Raw genomic sequence first — 19,091 nt, forward strand, 5'->3', positions numbered from 1 at the left:
ATCAAGGAGATTGGCACTTCTACACAGGAAGCTCCAGGCATCAAGGAGACTGGCACTTGTACACAAGAAGCTCCAGGCATCAAGGAGACTGGCGCTTGTACACAGGAAGCTCCAGGCATCAAGGAGACTGGCGCTTGTACACAGGAAGCTCCAGGCATCAAGGAGACTGGCGCTTGTACACAGGAAGCTCCAGGCATCAAGGAGACTGGTGCTTGTACACAAGAAGCTCCAGGCATCAAGGAGACTGGTGCTTGTACACAGGAAGCTCCAGGCATCAAGGAGATTGGCACTTCTACACAGGAAGCTCCAGGCATCAAGGAGACTGGCACTTGTACACAAGAAGCTCCAGGCATGCTTGGTCTTTCAGAGTTCCGAGATGAAGTCATCCTCTTGTGTGGCTGATTACTGTCCTGCTTGCCTTCATGGAAGGGATGATCAAGGAGACCCAAGACCAGCAAAAGAGGAAATTTCACAGAAAAACTTACTGGATGAGAATTGTCAAGCACACATTCATTCAGGTTCACATTTCCATCCTGGCGAACCATATGCCAGATTACAAAAACTGTATCCCACCCACTCTCCTCCTCCTAAGGGCCATAGCCCTGCCCCTATCTTCCTTCCTGTGCATCATATCCCTACTCTCTCGCTTCCTCCTGTGTGCTCCTCACTACTATTCTTACTTGTCTTTTTCTGAGCTCATGTTCAGTATTGCCTCTGCCCTATAGACACTGCACCCCACCTCTACCCATAGCGGCTTTTCCTACCTGTAATGGCATCCATGGGGTCATTAATAGGATGGTGGTCCTTGCGTTCCTTGGTGAGCAGATTATATTGGGCAATGCTGTAGATGGCCTTTTCATGATCCTGGAAGGCCACGGTGAGCAGTGACTTCACTATACACATGTATCTTACAGGGGCGTAACAATAAAAGGTGCTGTGCAAGCTCAAGCTGTCCCCTAAATATGGGAAAACATGCCAGACCTTTACAGTGAGATCATCACCTGGGGAAGAAAAAGGCATGAAGGGGCATCAGCATGAAGCTATAATTCCAGTTTCATAACAATTCTGTCCTGAATACGTTTTCTTGACTGTCAGAGGCACAATTAATCACGAGAGCCAGGGAGAACAGCAAACCATTTATAAATATACTGACAATAGTTCCAACGTTGTTTTTCTGGAAGGTGGAGGTGTTCACTGTACCATGTGATTTTTCTGTCCCTTGTCTTGAACAGCCTACCTTCACATGTATCCTGCGTATTCTGGTTTTGGATGCCAAATGTAGTCAACTCATGGCTCTCGCTAATAAATTAGTGTGGTAAAGTGCCATGACAATCAATCCAGGAAGCCACAGCACCAAGAAACTTGTTTAATGCATGTATATCTAGATAAGAAAACAGCTCCCTCGGTTTTGCCACATCTTATCTTAAAGTTTGTACAAAACCTATCCTAAAGCTTTCCTGAGGATTTTTAGACCTAAATGACAGATGTTTATAATGCATATCTAAGGCTGTTCCTAGAGGATCCCTAGAGCTCTCCTTAGAATGGAATGATAGAGCTCTATAATGCATATCTAAGGCTGTAGAGGATCCCTAGGACTGAATGACAGAGCTTTATAATGTGTATCTAGAGTTCTCACTGAGATTCCTTAGAATGGAATGATAGAGCTCTATAATGCATATCTAAGGCTGTAGAGGATCCCTAGGACTGAATGATAGAGCTTTATAATGTGTATCTAAGGCTCTCACTGAGATTCCTTAGAATGGAATGATAGAGCTCTATAATGCATATAGGAAAATTAGTTCTTACCTGATAATTTTCGTTCCTGTAGTACCAAGGATCAGTCCAGGCAGTGGGTTATGTCCCCTGTCCAGCAGGTGGAGACAGACCAAAATTGTGAGGATGTCCCTTTAAGGGGAGAACCTGTACACTAACCCCTTCAGTATAACGACTGTCAAAGCATAAAAACAAAGAACCCAAACTAGGATCAAGCAAGTAACCGTAAAGCTCAACGGAGCAACAATAGAACCCATGGAACCTATACGCTCTTGAATATACTTGATATGGGCAGATGACCAAGACTTCCGGTGTAATTGCTCAGTAATCTTACTCCATGCCCATTTGAAAAACTGAGAACCTGCAAGAAAAGCTTCGAGAGGACAGACAAAATGACAAACAGGGAAGGGAGTCTGGACTGATCCTTGGTACTACAGGAACGAAAATTATCAGGTAAGAACTAATTTTCCTTTCCCTGTACGTACCAGGATCAGTCCAGACAGTGGGATGTACTAAAGCTTCCCTAAACCGGGTGGGACCGAGACAGTCCCGCTCGAAGCACTTGCCGCCCGAAGGAACCGAACACCGGAGCGTGAACATCCAGACGGTAGTGTCGAGCAAAGGTATGCAAGGACGTCCAAGTGGCAGCCCTGCAAATCTCCTGCGGGGAGACAGACTGACTCTCCGCCCACGAAGTAGCTTGAGAGCGAAGAGAATGAGCTTTCAGACCCTCAGGAATCGGACGACCTTGACAGAGATAGGCCGAAGAGATCGCCTCCTTCAACAAAGAGATGGTCAGAGAGACGAAAGTCATTAGTGACCTGAAGATAGCGAAGCAGGACCCGTTTAACATCCAAACGATGGAGATCCCCGCCAGTTCCGCTGCAGAAAACGCTGGGAGCTCTACCGACTGATTGACATGGAAGGAGGTAACCACCTTGGACAAAAAAGAGGGCACCGTCTTGAGAGAAACACCAGAATTGGAGAATCGCAAGAAGAGACCAAGAAGACGGTCTTAAGCGTAAGATCCTTGAGCGTAGCGTGGCGTAGAGATTCAAAAGGAGCCACACAGAGCGCCCGAAGGACCAGATTGAGACTCCACGACGGACAAGTAGCCCGAGAGGGAGGACGAAAATGTCGAATGCCCCGAAGAAACCGAACCACGTCGGGATGACTCACAAGAGGGTGACCGTCCACGGACCCTAGGAGAGAGCCAAGCGCCGAGACCTGAACACGGAGCGAGCTGAACGAGAGGCCCTTAGAAAGACCCTTCTGGAGGAAAGAAAGAACCGTCAGGACCTAGGCAGAGCGGACAGAGGAGCCTGATTCCACACAAACAGACTCAAAAACCTTCCAGACCCGTACGTAGATTGCTTCCGCGCTCGAAGGAGGGTGGAGATAACCTCTTCTCTATACCCCTTGTGCCTCAGGCGTCGCCGTTCAAAAGCCAGGCCGCTAGACAGAAGCGATTGGCCTGGTCGAAAAATACAGGTCCCTGCAGAAGAAGACGAGGTAGATGACCGAGACGCAGAGGCCCGTCCGACGCCAGATTGACGAGATCTGCGAACCACGGTCTTTGTGGCCACTCGGGAGCTACGAGAACGACCGGACCCCGGTGGAGCTCGATTCTTCTGAGAACCTTCCCCACCAGGGGCCACGGAAGGAACACGTACAGGAGTACCCCCGACGGCCAAGACAGAGCTAGCGCGTCCACGCCCTCCGATCCGTGCTCCCTCCAGCGGCTGAAGAACCGATTGGCCTTGGCATTGCGTAGAATCGCCATGAGATCGAGGTGAGGGGGACCCCAACTGGCCACTATCAAAGCCATGGCCGCCTCCAAGAGTTCCTACTCTCTCCTTGCCCACAATGTGGGAGGCCGCCAGGCATTGCAACTGAAGTTCCGCCCAGGAGAGGAGAAAACTCGCTTCCAGAGCTGCCAGGGAGCTGCGAGTACCCCCCTGGAGGTTGATTTAAAACACCGCGGTGGAGTTGTCGGATAGTACCATCACCGCCTTGCCGTGAAGGAGAGGAAGGATCTTCTGAAGAGCCAGGCGCACCGCCAAGGTTTCCAGATGATTGATGTGCCAGCGAGATTGAGCCGGAGTCCAGACGCCCTGGATGGACTGGGAGAGGCAGACCGCACCCGAACCCGAAAGGCTGGCATCCGTGGTAACTATTGTCCACTGCGGGGCTTCAAGAGGCATCCCCTGAAGAAGATGCGGCAGGTAGAGCCACCACTGCAAATCGTTGACTGTAGAGGCGGAGAGTGGAAGGACCATCTGGAAACTGCTCCAATACCGGCTTCCAGCTTTCTGCAATGGTCGCATATGAGCGAAAGCCCAAGGGACAAGATCTATGGTGGTATGCCATGGACCCTAGGACCAGCAGGTAGTCCCAGGCCGTGGGCGAAGGCGGAGCCACCAGGTTCCGGAACCTTGCCGGCACGGGTGTCGAAGTGGGCCCCTAAGAACTCTAAGTCCTGGGAGGGCTAAAGATTGCTCTTGGCGAAGTTTACTATCCACCCAAGGGAGGAGAGAAGAGCTAACACTTGATCCGCCGCCTGTCGACAGGAAGCCGCCGACTTGGCTCTGATGAGCCAATCGTCCAAATAAGGATGGACCAGGATCCCTGCGACCACCACCATGACCTTTGTGAAGGTGCGAGGCGCCGTTGCAAGACCGAAAGGAAGTGCTCGAAACTGGAAATCGCGATTGAGGATGTGAAAACGGAGATACCTCTGGTAGTCGCGGTGAATGGGGATGTGAAAATATGCCTCCTCGAGATCGAGAGAGGCGAGGAACTCTCCTGGATGAACCGCCGCTATGACTGCTTGAAGGGTTTCCATACGGAAGTGGGGAACCTTCAGGGGGCGATTGACCCGCTTGAGGTCCAGAATCGGGCGGAAGGACCCGTCCTTTTTGGGAACGATGAAGTAAATAGAATACTGGCCTGCGCCAAGCTCCCTCTCCGGGACCGGGACCACCGCCCCCAAATACAGGAGCATGGCCAGCGTCTGTTCTACCGCGGCCCTCTTGGACTGTCCGCATGGCGAGAAGAGGAACAGATCTGGAAGGGTGCGGACGATCTTGGGGGCGTATCCATCCCTGATAATGTCGAGGACCTACTGGTCCGACGTGATTTTGACCCATTCCTCGAGAAACAAAGACAGGCGACCACAGAGGCCCTGAACCGAGGAATGACTCATTGGGCGGAGGATTTGGGAGCGGTACGCGCAGGCTGGCCCTCCCGAAAGGTCCGGTGCCACAAAAGGACTGCGACCAGGACTGAACACGGGAGGAGCCTCGTGAATAACCACCCTGCCCATGAGAAGAAAAACGCCGTTGGCCCCGAAAGCGAGAACGCATGGGCGCGGAGGGGCGCGAGGGCTTGGGGCGATCCTCCGGGAGCTTATGGACCTTGTCTTTCCCTAGGGAGTCCATATGTTTCTCAAGATCCTCCCCAAACAACATCTTACCTTTAAAGGGAAGTGTACCCAGTCGAGCTTTAGAAGACTAATCAGCCAACCAGTTGCGAAGCCAGAGGAGCCTCAGGGCTGATACTGCCGAGGCCATCACCTTGGATTGAATCCGGACCAGGTCGTAAAATGCGTCAGCCGCATATGCTATGACAGCCTCCAAGCGCTCCGCCTGTTCCGCCTCCGCAGACGGAAGAGCTTGTGCACCAAGGAGCTGTTGGACCCACAGGAGGCCCGCACACAGCGTGAGACTACTGCAGCAAGCAGCCCGAACCCCCAAGGCTAAAATTTCATGGATGCGCTTAAGATGAGACTCCAACTTATGGTCCTGCGGATCCTTGAGGGATCGTGGTGTGCTTAGTGAACGCGGAGACATAAGAATCAACCGCGGGGTACCTTAACATATCCAAGTCTTCCTCAGGAAGGGGATACAGCTTCTCCATGGCACGCCCCACTCGGAGAGCCCCCTCAGGAGCCTCCCACTCCCGTAAAATCAAAAGCTTCAGCATAGGGTGAAAGGGAAACGCCGGGGCCCTAAGTCCCCTTAGGACCAGATCCATATTCTTGGGCAGGGAGTCCATCAGGTTATCTACCGAGGGACCCTCCAGACCTAATTCTTGTAGGACGAAGGGGATAAGGGACCCCAGCTCCTCCCTACAGAACAAGGGTCATCTCCCTCCAATGGAGAGGTATCCATAGCGTCTGGGGAGGTATCAGGGTCCGAGGTACCCAGAGCCATCGGAGGATCAGGTAGAGAAGCCACCTCAGGGACCACCCACATCCTAACCGGCCCCTGGGGTTCTGCAGCCGGGCTAGTAGTCAACGGCGAGGAACGGTGCATTTTTAAAGGGGGGGAGTGTCGGGGAGGGGGGGTTCCTGCTCCTCATGCAAGCTGGCATGAGGAGAAACAAATTCAGCTAAAAAAGGGACCCTGGAAAAACCGGGCGGGGGGTTGAGGGGGGGGGCGAGGGCGGGTCAGTACTCACCTCCTGGGGGCCCACGGGGCTCAAATCGGGGGGGTAAATCAAAAAAATCTGGCCCCCCCAGCCCCTTGGAGCTCCGAAATCGGAGCCGTTGAAAAATCCAAAATGGCCACCGTTGTGGAGCTTTACCGGCTCGAAAACAGCCTGGCCAAGGCAGGGGGAGTCGATCCCTGGGCTGAATTTGCCCTCCCAGCCGAGGAGGGACCTTCCCCACGTGGCAGGCAGGCAGGGCAAAGACCCTGCCGCGAAAAACGGGAGTAAAAAAGCCCACAGGCAAGGCAAACTGCCTGCCAAAGCATGGCCCATCTGTGCTGAGGAAAAAAAAAAGTTGAAAAAAATAGTAAAAAGTCTTAAAGTGACAGCCTCAGCACCAAGGAGAGAGAAGGGAGACCCTGCTGACTCCTGCCTGTCTGACTGCCGGATTAAAGCCTGAGGACCAGAAAAGGGCCAAAAAAGATAAAAAAGTAAGAAAAATTCTGGTCAACTGCTGCAGAAGTCAGAGGCATTTGAATACCTCCGACTTCGAAACTTTGGTACCTTTTAAACTGATTTTTTTAAATCGGTAGTGACTGAGCGCAGCAGCGTCTAAAACCCTCTCGGCAGCCAGAAAAGGGGAGCAAGTCCCAGAGGGAGACGGTCCCACACCTGGAAGTTAACCCAGACTCAGACTATGCAGTGCAAAAGGGGCAATTAGCCCCGTGAGTCCGGCAAGAGCGAGGAGACAAAGTCATCTCCCAAAGAAAAAGAAAAAATACAAGGGACCAAAAAACCCCAGAAATAGAGAATAGAAACAGAAATATAAATTTTCTGAAGTACTTGCTTGAACCTAAGAAGAAATGGAAAAAGCTGACTAGCCAGAGACAGAGAGCCGAAGGGGAGCTGTTGCACCTGCTGGAGACAGACGAATACTGAAGGGGTTAGTGTACAGGTTTTCCCCTTAAAGGGACATCCTCACAATTTTGGTCTGTCTCCACCTGCTCGACAGGGGACATAACCCACTGTCTGGACTGATCCTGGTACGTACAGGGAACTAAGGCTGTCCTTGGAGGATCCCTAGGACTGAATGATAGAGCTTTCTAATGTGTATCTAAGGCTCTCACTGAGATTCCTTAGAATGGAATGATAGAGCTCTACAATGCATATCTAAGGCTGTCCCCAGAGGATCCCTAAGACTGAATGATAGAGCTTTCTAATGTGTATCTAAGGCTCTCACTGAGATTCCTTAGAATGGAATGATAGAGCTCTACAATGCATATCTAAGGCTGTCCCCAGAGGATCCCTAAGACTGAATGATAGAGCTTTCTAATGTGTATCTAAGGCTCTCACTGGGATTCCTTAGAATGGAATGATAGAGCTCTACAATGCATATCTAAGGCTGTCCCCAGAGGATCCCTAAGACTGACTGATAGAGCTTTCTAATGTGTATCTAAGGCTCTCACTGAGATTCCTTAGAATGGAATGATAGAGCTCTACAGCTCTATCATTCTATCTATTATCCAGCATAGCTCTCTGCTTCAACGGCAGGGGAGAAGAAAAACCTGATACTTCACGCATATCCAGCATAGCTCTCTGCTTCAACGGCAGGGGAGAAGAAAAACTGATACTTCACGCATATCCAGCATAGCTCTCTGCTTCAACGGCAGGGGAGAAGAAACTAATACTTCACGCATATCCAGCATAGCTCTCTGCTTCAACGGCAGGGGAGAAGAAAAACAACCAATAAGGGCTGAATAACATAGTCTGGGTAAACAAATAAGCATGGGTGTAGCTTGCTTATTGCGGCGGTTACTACCCCTACTACCCCTAACTAATCAAGCTAGATATTTCTCTTGGAAGCAGCTCCATCACTGCTCTCTACATTAATGGTGGAGGTGAAAGGGAAATAGAACCAAAGGTTACTAAGAGCCAAGAGAAACAGATAAGTATGAGAAAAAAGAAGTATGAAGCTTACTGGGCAGACTGGATGGGCCGATTGGTCTTCTTCTGCCGTCATTTCTATGTTTCTATGTTTCTATGTTACAATGCATATCTAAGGCTGTCCCTAGAGGATCCCTAGGACTGAATGACAGAGCTTTATAATGTATATCTAAGGCTCTCACTGAGATTCCTTAGAATTGAATGATAGAGCTTTATAATTCATATCTAAGGCTGTAGAGGATCCCTAGGACTGAATGATAGAGCTTTATAATGTATATCTAAGGCTCTCACTGCGATTCCCTAGAATTAAATGATAGAGCTCTATAATTCATATCTAAGGCTGTAGAGGATCCCTAGGACTGACTGATAGAGCTTTCTAATGTGTATCTAAGGCTCTCACTGAGATTCCCTAGAATTGAATGATAGAGCTTTGTATGGTATTTCTTTGCTCTCTGTGATGATTTCTTTGTGACTGCTTCACTACTAGTTCCTGTCATGATGATACATGGCCACCTGCTCCTGCCTGGGTTAAATGTTAGCACCATATCCTGCCATGAAATATTCTGTCTTGTTTCACTTGGGAACCAAAAAGATCAGCAATATAGTTTAGCAGTCAACTCACCAGCAGAGATGATACAGCCATTCTCGGGGCTAGATATGAGCTGAGTCACTCTTGTCTTATGGCAACCCTCCAGCTGGTAGTGGGCAAGTCCAGTCAAGCCATCTAGCATAGTAAGCGTACCATTCTCTCTCCCAATGACCAGCAAGTACCTGAGATGGGATATGTACATGGATCACAAGATACTAAATATATACACCTCATAAAACACTATCAGGCCACTAAGAATACAAAATGGAAAAGCAATAAGAATCCACTTAGCAATTCACTGCTGCCTCCTGTTGGAAGAGGCGGGGACTGCAGATAAGTTTCCTCACATATCCCTTATTCTGCACCATTCCTCATATCATCTCCGGCTTTGCAGGAGCTGTGAACTCCTGCAATATTCTCTATAATGCCTCCTGCTGAGAGAGGCTGGGGCTACAGGAGCTGAGCTCCTCCACACACCCAGTGTTCATCATTCCCTAAGGCACCTCCTAGCAGGAAAGTATAGACTGCAGGTGCTGTAGCTTCTCCACAGCCAGTGCTCCTGCACCTTTCCCTACAGTGTCACTTCCTGGGAGAGGCTGGGCCTGCATCTGGTGTGAGCTCTTCCACAGCCAGCACTCACGCACCATTTCCTACACTGCTTCCTGAAGAGAGAGACTGGGTCTGCAGAAGCTCCTCCACATCCTTAGCACCCCTGTATCATTTTCTATAATAGCTCCTGCTGGAACAGGCTGGGCTTGCAGGAGCTGTGAGTTCCCCCATAGCTTTTCATACAAACTTAATTGTTACACCCCTCACCTCTAGTCTGCAGCATCCCAGGAACATGGCTGAACTTCCTGAGCCCTTTTATTTATTTATTTATTTAAGCATTTGTATATACTGGGTTACGTTGGGAACATCACCCCGATTTACAGGTAACTTAATGCAGCAAGAGGCTTTACAATGAACAGGTATCATAGTGTAGTAACAGGATTAAAAGAGCAACAGAAATAATTAACTATGTCCTCCTAATCTGTACATAACTGGATTATATTATATCGTATGTATTGGTTAATCTTATTGTTATACTATTTTACCATCTCCTTGTTGCCCTAAGCGATGTTTCTTCTCTTGCTTTTAGTTATTTGTACCCCTTTCCTATTTGTTAGTTGCCTGTTGATAATTTTTTCTAGGATTTTTGAAAGAAAGGGAAGGTTAGAGATTGAATGATAGTTGGCCGGGTCTGTTGGCTCCAGGGAAGGTTTTTTTAGAATAGGTTTTATTATGGCTTGTTTAAGTGGGACTGGTACAATGCCAGATGATATGGAGCATTGTACCAATCCCACTTAAACAAGCCTTGCTGTATGGAAAATATCCTGATGACATAATTTCCTCCTTACTATAAAGGAAGCTCAGAACTACCATTCAGTGTCTTTGCTCTATGTCTCCTGCTTGTCTTCAGCAGTGCTAGTTGTTAGTACGGCACTGGGTCTCCCTGCCTGTTCCAGTCTGTTTCCAGTTGTTTCTGCTCCTTGCCTAGTTTGCTTGTTTCTTTTCATTTGGTTCTTGTCCTTCTCTCTCGTCTGCCCTGGGTTGTCCCCCCTTTGGATCTGTTCTCAGCCTGCCTTGATCCGGGAGCAGACTAACTCTGCCTTGCTTTCTGCCTGCCTAGACTCTGAACCAGATTTTGATTCTGCCTTGACTTCAGCTCGAACCCAACAACAAAATCCACCTATGCAGGTAATACCAAACTTCATATATCCAGAACCCACAACCGCCTCAAATCTTGATCAATATTTTTATCTTTATTTCTTTTTTTTGTAAACCATTATTTATATATTATTGAAAAGCAACAAAATAATTTTTAGGTGTATGGTGGTCATTTCATAAACATGAATCAAAGGTACCATCCAGGTTACCCCTGTTCTTTATTTTAATCATGAACGAACCACCGTTCATTTCTTATAAATCATTGTCAATTGAAAAATGGGAACAGTTCACCACTATAATGCTTTCTTGTTTGTTTCTTAATATTTTGAAAATCCCTTATCTCAATATTGGATACATAAATTGAAAACGGAACATCCGGTTGGATTGAATGACCACATTGACTGGTCATCATTGTTGGGACTTCATTTTACACCATGACTTTAAGAGCTAACGCTGATTTCATTTCTGCCAGTAGAAGGTCACATGATTTGGTCCCTTTAAAAAGAGGACGCCGTGAATGGGAACTTAGGCTCGCCATTTTGGAAGAGGATAAAGGCAGCACTTTGCGAGTGAGCTTTTTAAAAAATGAAAGTAATAATATAGAAAAGGATTCTTGGTATAGATAAAGTAGAAACAGAAGAGCTGAGATGATCTGTGGGTGAGCGGTTACTCCTGAAGAAGAATTCGTTTTCGAAACCTGGCCACGTCGGATGAAGGCACTACCGTGGAGTTCCTGTTCAGCGTTTCAGCATTCACACAGCTAAGTGCTTCTTTCACGTCGGGACTTGTTATAGCAATATTGAGATAAGGAATTTTCAAAATATAAAGAAACAAACAAGAAAGCATTATAGTGGTGAACTGTTCCCATTTTTGAATTGACAATGATTTATAAGAAATGAACGGTGGTTCGTTCATGATTAAAATAAAGAACAGGGGTAACCTGGATGGTACCTTCGATTCATGTTTATGAAATGACCACCATACACCTAAGAAATGTTTTGTTATTTTTTAACAATACATAAATAATGGTTTAGAAAAAACAAAAGAAAGAAATAAAGATAAAAATATTGATCAAGATTTGAGGCGAATGTGGGTTCTTGACTTCAGCTCGGCCTGTAAGTCCTACAGCCTGCCAAGGGGCAGGTGATTGGCTAAGCAGAAGACCTTGACTGTGGTGATTTGGCTGTGGTCCAAGAGCTCACTCAGGTCCAGCACTACCAGATGTGCAAAACATGGTATCAGGAGCAGGGAGAGGTCCGTATAGCTGCGGGTGGACACCAACCCACCAGCAGCAGAAGCAAGAGGCTAGAGCAATAGATGAAGCCTGTCATACAGCTTCTCCCTATGTGCTGGCCCTGCAGTATTCAACACTCATGGTGCTAGCACTTCCTGTATTCTCATCTCATGATTCAGGAGTTGAGAATACAAGAAGTGCTAGCACCATGAGTGTTGAATATTGTGGGGCCAGCACACAGGAGGAGCCGCAGAACAGCCATTCTCCCCAAAGAAAGTGGCAGCAGCAGCAAAGGAGGAATGACCAATGTACCTGTAGGGAGATATAGCAAAATTGGTTCTTACTTGCTAATTTTCTTTCCTGTAGTACCACGGATCAGTTCAGACTCCTGAGTTTTAACCCCCCTCCAGCAGATGGAGACAGAGAAGTTTTGACTGACTCTGCCCTATACCCTCAGGTGCCACCTACAGTCCGTCAGTATTAAACTGTATCCAAGCAGAACATTTCACAAACCACCATAACCAACAAACTACATTAATTCGAATTTTATTCCCGCATAAACCGGGGAAAGAGAAAACCTTGCAACACACACTATCTGGTCATTAACTCCAAGAAGGAGCAGAACCCGTGACAACTTTGAAAGTACTCTGCAGAAAAGATAAATAAGTACTGAACGAGCGGACTCTCTGTTATCCCTATGCCAAAAAAGGGGCAGGACTCTCGACTGATCCGTGATACTACAGGAACGAAAATTAGCAGGTAAGAACCAATTTTCCTTTCCCTGTACGTATCCGGATCAGTCCAGATTCCTGGGATGTACCAGAGCTTTCCTACACAGGGTGGGACCTTGAAAGTCCCGCTCGGATCACACCTTCACCAAAACAGCCAGAGCCTGGGGCCTGAACATCCAAACGATAATGCCTAGCAAAGGCGTGCAAAGATTTCCAAGTAGCCACCCTACAAATTTCTTGTGGCGAAACTTGCTGACACTCCACCCACGAGGTGGACTGCGAATGGGTAGAATACGCTTGAAGCCAACCGGAAATGGCTGGCCATGAAGCAGGTATGCCGAACCAATTGCCTCTTTCACCCAGCTAGCAATCATAGCTCTAGACGCTTTATGCCCTTTTCTGGGGCCACTCCACAATACAAAGAGATGGTCCGACGTACGGAAACTATTTGTAACCTCCAGATAATGCAACAGAACCCGACGAACATCAAGCTTCCTCAGGAACCATACGCAAAAACTCCCGCACACGAAATCCTTAAAAAGGGCTCCCTGCAGGATAAGGCCTGAAGCTTCGACACCCGGCCGAGGAAGTAGTCACCAGAACAACCTTCAACGTCACCCTCTTTAGATGCTCAAATGATGCCACACATAGAGCCCTGAGGACCAAATTTAGGTTCCAGGATGGACAAGGATCTTTGACCGGAGGACGCAAATGCTTTGCCCCTCGGAGAAAATGCGCCATGTCCGTATGCACGGCTAAGGTTACACCGCGTATCTTACCTCAGAAACAACCTAGGGCCGCTACCTGCACACTTAGAGAGCTGCACGATAAGTCTTTTGCCAGGCCGGCCTGTAAGAAGAACAAAATATCCGACATCAACACCTGAGCAGAGTCCACCTTGTGCTCCACACACCAAGACTCAAAAATTCTCCACAACCTGACAAAAGGCAGGGAGGTAGAGGTTTTCCTTGATTGCAAAAGGGTAGCCATGACTGCGTCAGAATAGCCCTTGTCCTTTAGCCGGCGCCTTTCAAAAGGCAGGCCGTTAGACAAAAGCGATCTGCCTCTTCCAAACATATGGGTCCCTGATGTAGAAGGTTCGGGAGGTCCCGAAACTGCACCGGTTCATCCACCGTGAGGTTGGCTAGATCCGTCTCGGCCATTCTGGGGCCACCAGGATTACCTCTGTTGGATAAGCTTCTATGTGTCATAGCAGCTTGCCTATCAGAGGCCAGGGCGGAAACACATATAGTAGAATAAACTAAGGCATCCACTCCTTCCGCCCCTGGCTCTCAACGTCGACTGAAGAACCATGGGGCTTTGGCATTCTGAAATGTTGCCATCAGGTCCACACTCGGTCTAGACCACCTGTTGCATATGAGATGGAACGCTTCTTTGGAAAGTTCCCACTCCCCGGGATCGATCCAGTTGTGACTGAGAAAATGCGCTTGAACGTTGTCGACCCCAGCAATGTGAGAGGCCGCAATGCTCACGAGATGTTGCTTCGCCCAGGCTATCAACAGTTGAGCCTCGGTTGCCACCGGTTGGCTGTTGGTTCCTCCTTGATGATTGATGTAAGCCACTGTGGTTGCATTGTCAGACAGAATCCTGACAGACTTCCCTTGCAGAAGCGGTAGAAAGGCCTGTAAAGCTAACCTCACTGCTCTGATCTCCAAATGATTGATCGACCACCGGGATTCTTCCAGAGACCATTGTCCCTGCACTGATCTGTCCTGACAAACCGCTCCCCAGCCAGAGAGACTGGCATCTGTAGTGACCACCCCTCGGCATAAATTGCCCGAGAGGAGCCACCAATCGAGACTGGAACATGTGGAGTCTGAGGAAGGGGGGAGATGAAATTGTTTGGATACCAGACTCCAACGGGAAAGTCATGTTGACTGAAGATGTCTCATATGAGCAAAGGCCCACGGGACTAATTCCAAGGTGGAAGCCATCGAACTGAGGATGCACAAATAATCCCAGATCCTGGGAGGACGCTTGCCCAACAGGTTCTAAACCTGCCCTTGTAGCTTGGTGATCCACTCCTCTGTTAGGAAGACTGTCCCCAGCTGTGTATCGAACAGAGGCCTCCGGAACTCCAAGGACTGGGAGGGAACTAAGTGACTCTTGGCTGGGTTGCTACCCAGCCCAGCGACTGCAATAGTTGAAGAACCCGATGCACTGCAGAGCAACACAGAGACTCTGATTTCGCCTGAATCAGCCAATCATCCAGATACGGATAAACAAAGAATCCTTCCTTCTGGAGCTGTGCCGCCACCACCACCATTATCTTGGTAAAGATAATGTCTTGTTATTATCTGTTCTGTTCCTTGTTACAATTGGTCCCAATTTCTATGTAAAGCTCGGTTAGCTATAATTTTGTTTTAATGTAAACCGATGAGATGTTCCCAACGTTCATCAGTATATAAATCTTCTAAATAAAGAAAGAAAGAAAGAAAGAAAGATCCTGGGTGCCGTATGTAGGAGCATGAGGAGATGAGGAAGCGGTCTCGTAGGCGCCGAGCATAATCTAAAGCGTAGTCATACCTTATTACACTGAGGACCCACTGGTCTGAAGTCAACTTGGTCCATACCTCGTAAAAGAGAGACAATCTGCCTCTGACAACTAGAACCGAGGATTGGACCGGCCTCGTTTCATTGGGAGGACTTAACTCCTCCTGCAGACTGGGTGGCTCCGACCCTGTTGAAACAACGGGGGACAAAGACTGTTGCCGGCCAGAAGTCTGCCTAGACGAGGAGCCCGACGACCAGGAAGAGCGGAACCTCCGATTCACCCACAATCGAGGTCACAAGGGCAAAGAACCTTTTGACCGGGGTCTGTCCTCGGGCAGGCAATGGACCTTGTTCTCCCCCAATGACTGAATAATGTCATCCAAATCCTTCCCGAAAAGATGTTTGCCTTAGAAAAGCAGGGATCCCAGCTGAGCTTTGGAGGAGATGTCTGCAGACCAATTCCTCCAACAGAGAAGCCTGCGGGCAGAGACAGCTGAGACCATAGATCTGGCTGAGGTACGTAGCAGGTCATATAGGGCACCCGCACTGTAAGCCATTGCTGCTTCCAAGCTTCCTGCTTGAGTAACGTCGTCACCAGTAATTTCCATCTGCAGTTTGATGTAAACCGATATGATGTTTCACCATCTCATCCAAATTAGACTACTGTAATGCTCTACTCCTAGGGCTCCCTTACTCTTCCATTAAACCACTACAAATGTTACAACATGCTACAGTGAGACTCATTGCAAACTCCCGTAAATACGACCACATCAATCCCATCCTTAGAGACCTACACTGGCTCCCCATAGCCTCTCGTATTCTCTACAAAACCCTCACCATAATGCATAAAGCAATTCACACCCACAACTCCAACTGGCTAGACTTCCCTTTCACAACTACCCAGTCCAATCGACCCACTAGAACGTCCAAAAAAGGCACCCTAGTTGTGCCCTCCCTGAAAACAGCCCATCTCTCCTCTACACGTGACCGTGCACTTTCCATAGCAGGTCCAACTCATTGGAACACACTGCCGCCTGATCTACGCCTCGAACCATGTATGAACAACTTCAAAAAGAAATTGAAAACATGGTTGTTCAAGCAAGCTTACCCAGAATAAAAGCCTACACTGTTTCCAAAAATAGACCACCTTGCGTCTATTCTCTCTTCCTCATATTGAGGAACCATATTTTGTTATCCTCTCTCCTCTTCACACCGAGGAACCATGTTAATGTTAATGTTACCGTTATTTCTTTTCTCTTCTACTTCTTGTTACCCTCCTCCCAGTTTTGATTCCCCTGTTAAAATGTAATTTCCAAGCTTAACCAGTTTTGCTGTAAACCGGCATGATGTCCACAACTAATGCCGGTATATACAAATGTTTAAATAAATAAATAAATAAATAGATAAATAAATGTTTTACACTAATATCAGTATAGAAAAGTGACTAAATAAATAAACGAGATACTCTGCAAATTTTGCACCCTGCAGAACCCAGCTCGCAAGGCGAAGCTGCTACACATGGCAGCCCGTATCCCCAGAGCGGACACTTCAAAAATCTTCTTGAGTTGGACCTCAAGTTTACAATCCCGAAGGTCCTTGAGAGCCGTTGTGCCCATCACCAGGATGGTCATCTTTTTGATGACCGCTGATCTTGCCGCATCAACCTTAGAGACTCAAAGAAGGTCCAGGGCATCTTCTGGTAAAGGATAGAGCTTGTCCATCGCTTTACTGACCTTCAATCCCAAGTCCGGGGTGTCCCACTCCCGAAACAATAAGTCGGTGACAGAAAGATGAAATGGAAATGACCGTGTCAGCCCACGTGGCCCCCATTCTGGAATGCTCCGGCGGGGTGTCAATACCCAATTCCTCCAGAACTGCTGGAATAAGGGGGCCCAGCTTGTCCCTCCTTCACTAACTGCACTAACCACATCCACTGGCAACAAATTCCAGAGCTTAATTGTGCAATGAGTGAAAAAGAATTTTCTCTGATTAGTCTTAAATGTGCTACTTGCTAACTTCACGGAGCGCCCCCTAGTCCTTCTACCCTCTGGAACCTGGGGCTGTGGAGTTCAAGGCCTGGATCGCTCGCTGTGACCTCTGGAGTCCTCTCCCGGGGGATGCTGGGATTCGTATGCAGATGAGCCTTCTGGTCCTCTTCTACTCTAACTGTGGGGTATAATTAGCAGTGTAACTGTCTCTCCCCCCCCAGTTCACAAAGTTCTAAGGGGGACTCTGGCCCTCTTCGATAATCACCAGTAATGTGGCCCTCTTTAAAAAAACATTTGTCCACCCCTGTGTAAGGCAAGCTTGTCAGACTTAGGCCAAGCAATCCTATTATTTATTTTATTTATTTATTTTTTACTTTTATATACCGATCTTCTTGCATTCGATACAAATCAAACCGGTTTACAGTGAAACAAAAAAGGCTTGCCCTTGAGCAATTACATAGAACAAGATCTAAAAACAACTTTGATTAACATCTCAAAAAACCAACTTTGAATAACAAGGAATATGCGTTAAATAAAAGCGAGAGCAAGATTAGAGTGATAAAGCACTAAGGAAAGAAACTAGATGTTGGATAGTCTAAAACAGTTTGGGTAGGTTACATTATTACACAAATAGCACACCATCCACACCAAGTACTCAACTTTACAATCCCTACCACTTCCTCAGAGATCCTCTGTGCTTTCCCCTTACGTCCTTGAATTCAGATACTGTCCTTATCCCCACCTCTATTCATCCACCACCCGCTCTGTAAAGCACTCACAAAGTTTACATCTTGTGGAGAACGTTCATGCTTCATCAAATGAATTAATCCCCTCCTAGGGAGTCACTCGCCAGGGAAAGGATCACCACACTACTGGAGAGCAGATATTCAAAGCCGGCCATATTAGCACTTATCCGGTTAAATTACGATGTATATTCAGCAGCATGGCGAAGCCGCTGCGTATATCTATGCAGCTAAATTTAGACCTGCTTTGTGGTGCATCTAAAATTACACGTATAAATCTGCGGCTAACTACGAATATCGGTAGATATACAGCTAGCTTGTTCTGCCCCCAATCTGCCCAGTCCACGCGTACTTTTTGTAAGTGTAACTTTTAGCCATAGAAGGGACATATAGAGCTGAGCAGCGGTCGCTGAACGTAGGAGCATATTTAGTAGCCGCTACTTAGCTTCAGAAGTCCCACTTATCCGGCTAAATTGTACTGAATGCTCTTTGAATATCAGGCCCTAGGAGTTTAGCTCCCCACTGCTGAGGCGTCATGCTGCATTGCAAAGATTAACACGTTAGTGGGAGCACTCTGTTTATTGTCCTCCCGCCCCAAACCGTACAAAGGGTGCAGGTAATAAATGATTTTAAATAAACCAAAATACATACTGCATGGGGATTCTGTGCTATTCTGTTACTATGATTATTAATGCTACTGCAGAGGGATTCATGCTTCATCAGAAGATTAACTCACCTTTGGAAGGTTAGAACGCTACCGTATGAATGGCTTCAGAATTCCTGGGTGAAATCGCACGCAGTGGTGATGCTACTTCTAGCTCAGTGGTTAGGGATTGCAGCCCACTGGGCAGTCAGAGTGCAGCAGAAGAGGGAATTATCATTCTTCTACGAGGGTTAACTAGCACATAGTGACATAGTACATGAGGACCACAGTCCCATCAGTCTGCCCAGTTGTCTCCCTCTATGGTTCTCTACTACCGCTTTGAGAATATAAATTCCCATATGGAAACCAACACCAGCTCTCTGCTTCCCTCCCCTCACTCAGTCTTGTTCCTAACACTGCCCTCTATATCTGTCCCTAGCAACCACCACCACCTTTGCTGATTGGCTATTTGACAACTTGTCAACGTCTTCTTTGGTTCTTACAAATCACCGAGGCCCCCCTCCCAAGCCTTTACTACCAAGCTTTGTAATAATCTAATCACCTATCCAAACTAGTGCGGCTGTTGTACAAAACATCTGGCCACCCCATGCTCGTTGACGTTAGGGTTCTAACCATGGCCACTCGGTGCAGGTTGCCCCAGCCTTCTTGGGACCCTGATGCCACCATACCACAGACGAGGATTCCCATTCTGCTGCAAGGGTTAACCAGCACAACCCATGAGGATTCAAGCTCTAAGCCACAGGTTAATTTAGCATCACTGGTGGGCCACATGC

The 19,091-nt window shown here is 47.7% G+C and overlaps 1 protein-coding gene across 1 annotated transcript in view; it reads right to left on the reverse strand.

The window, feature by feature from the left end:
* The window catches only part of WDR97 (WD repeat domain 97), a 378,285-nt gene that overhangs the window by 295,414 nt on the left and 63,780 nt on the right, over nt 1–19,091 (reverse strand). Inside the window, exons 6-7 of the mRNA XM_029587226.1 lie at nt 8,771–8,919; nt 765–1,001 (exon numbers count right to left, since the gene is read on the reverse strand). Coding sequence (XP_029443086.1) covers nt 765–1,001; nt 8,771–8,919 — 386 coding nt within the window. The remainder of the gene's footprint in view (nt 1–764; nt 1,002–8,770; nt 8,920–19,091) is intronic.

This window comes from Rhinatrema bivittatum, chromosome 2 (genome assembly GCF_901001135.1).
Source record: "Rhinatrema bivittatum chromosome 2, aRhiBiv1.1, whole genome shotgun sequence".
NCBI classification, from domain to species: domain Eukaryota; kingdom Metazoa; phylum Chordata; class Amphibia; order Gymnophiona; family Rhinatrematidae; genus Rhinatrema; species Rhinatrema bivittatum.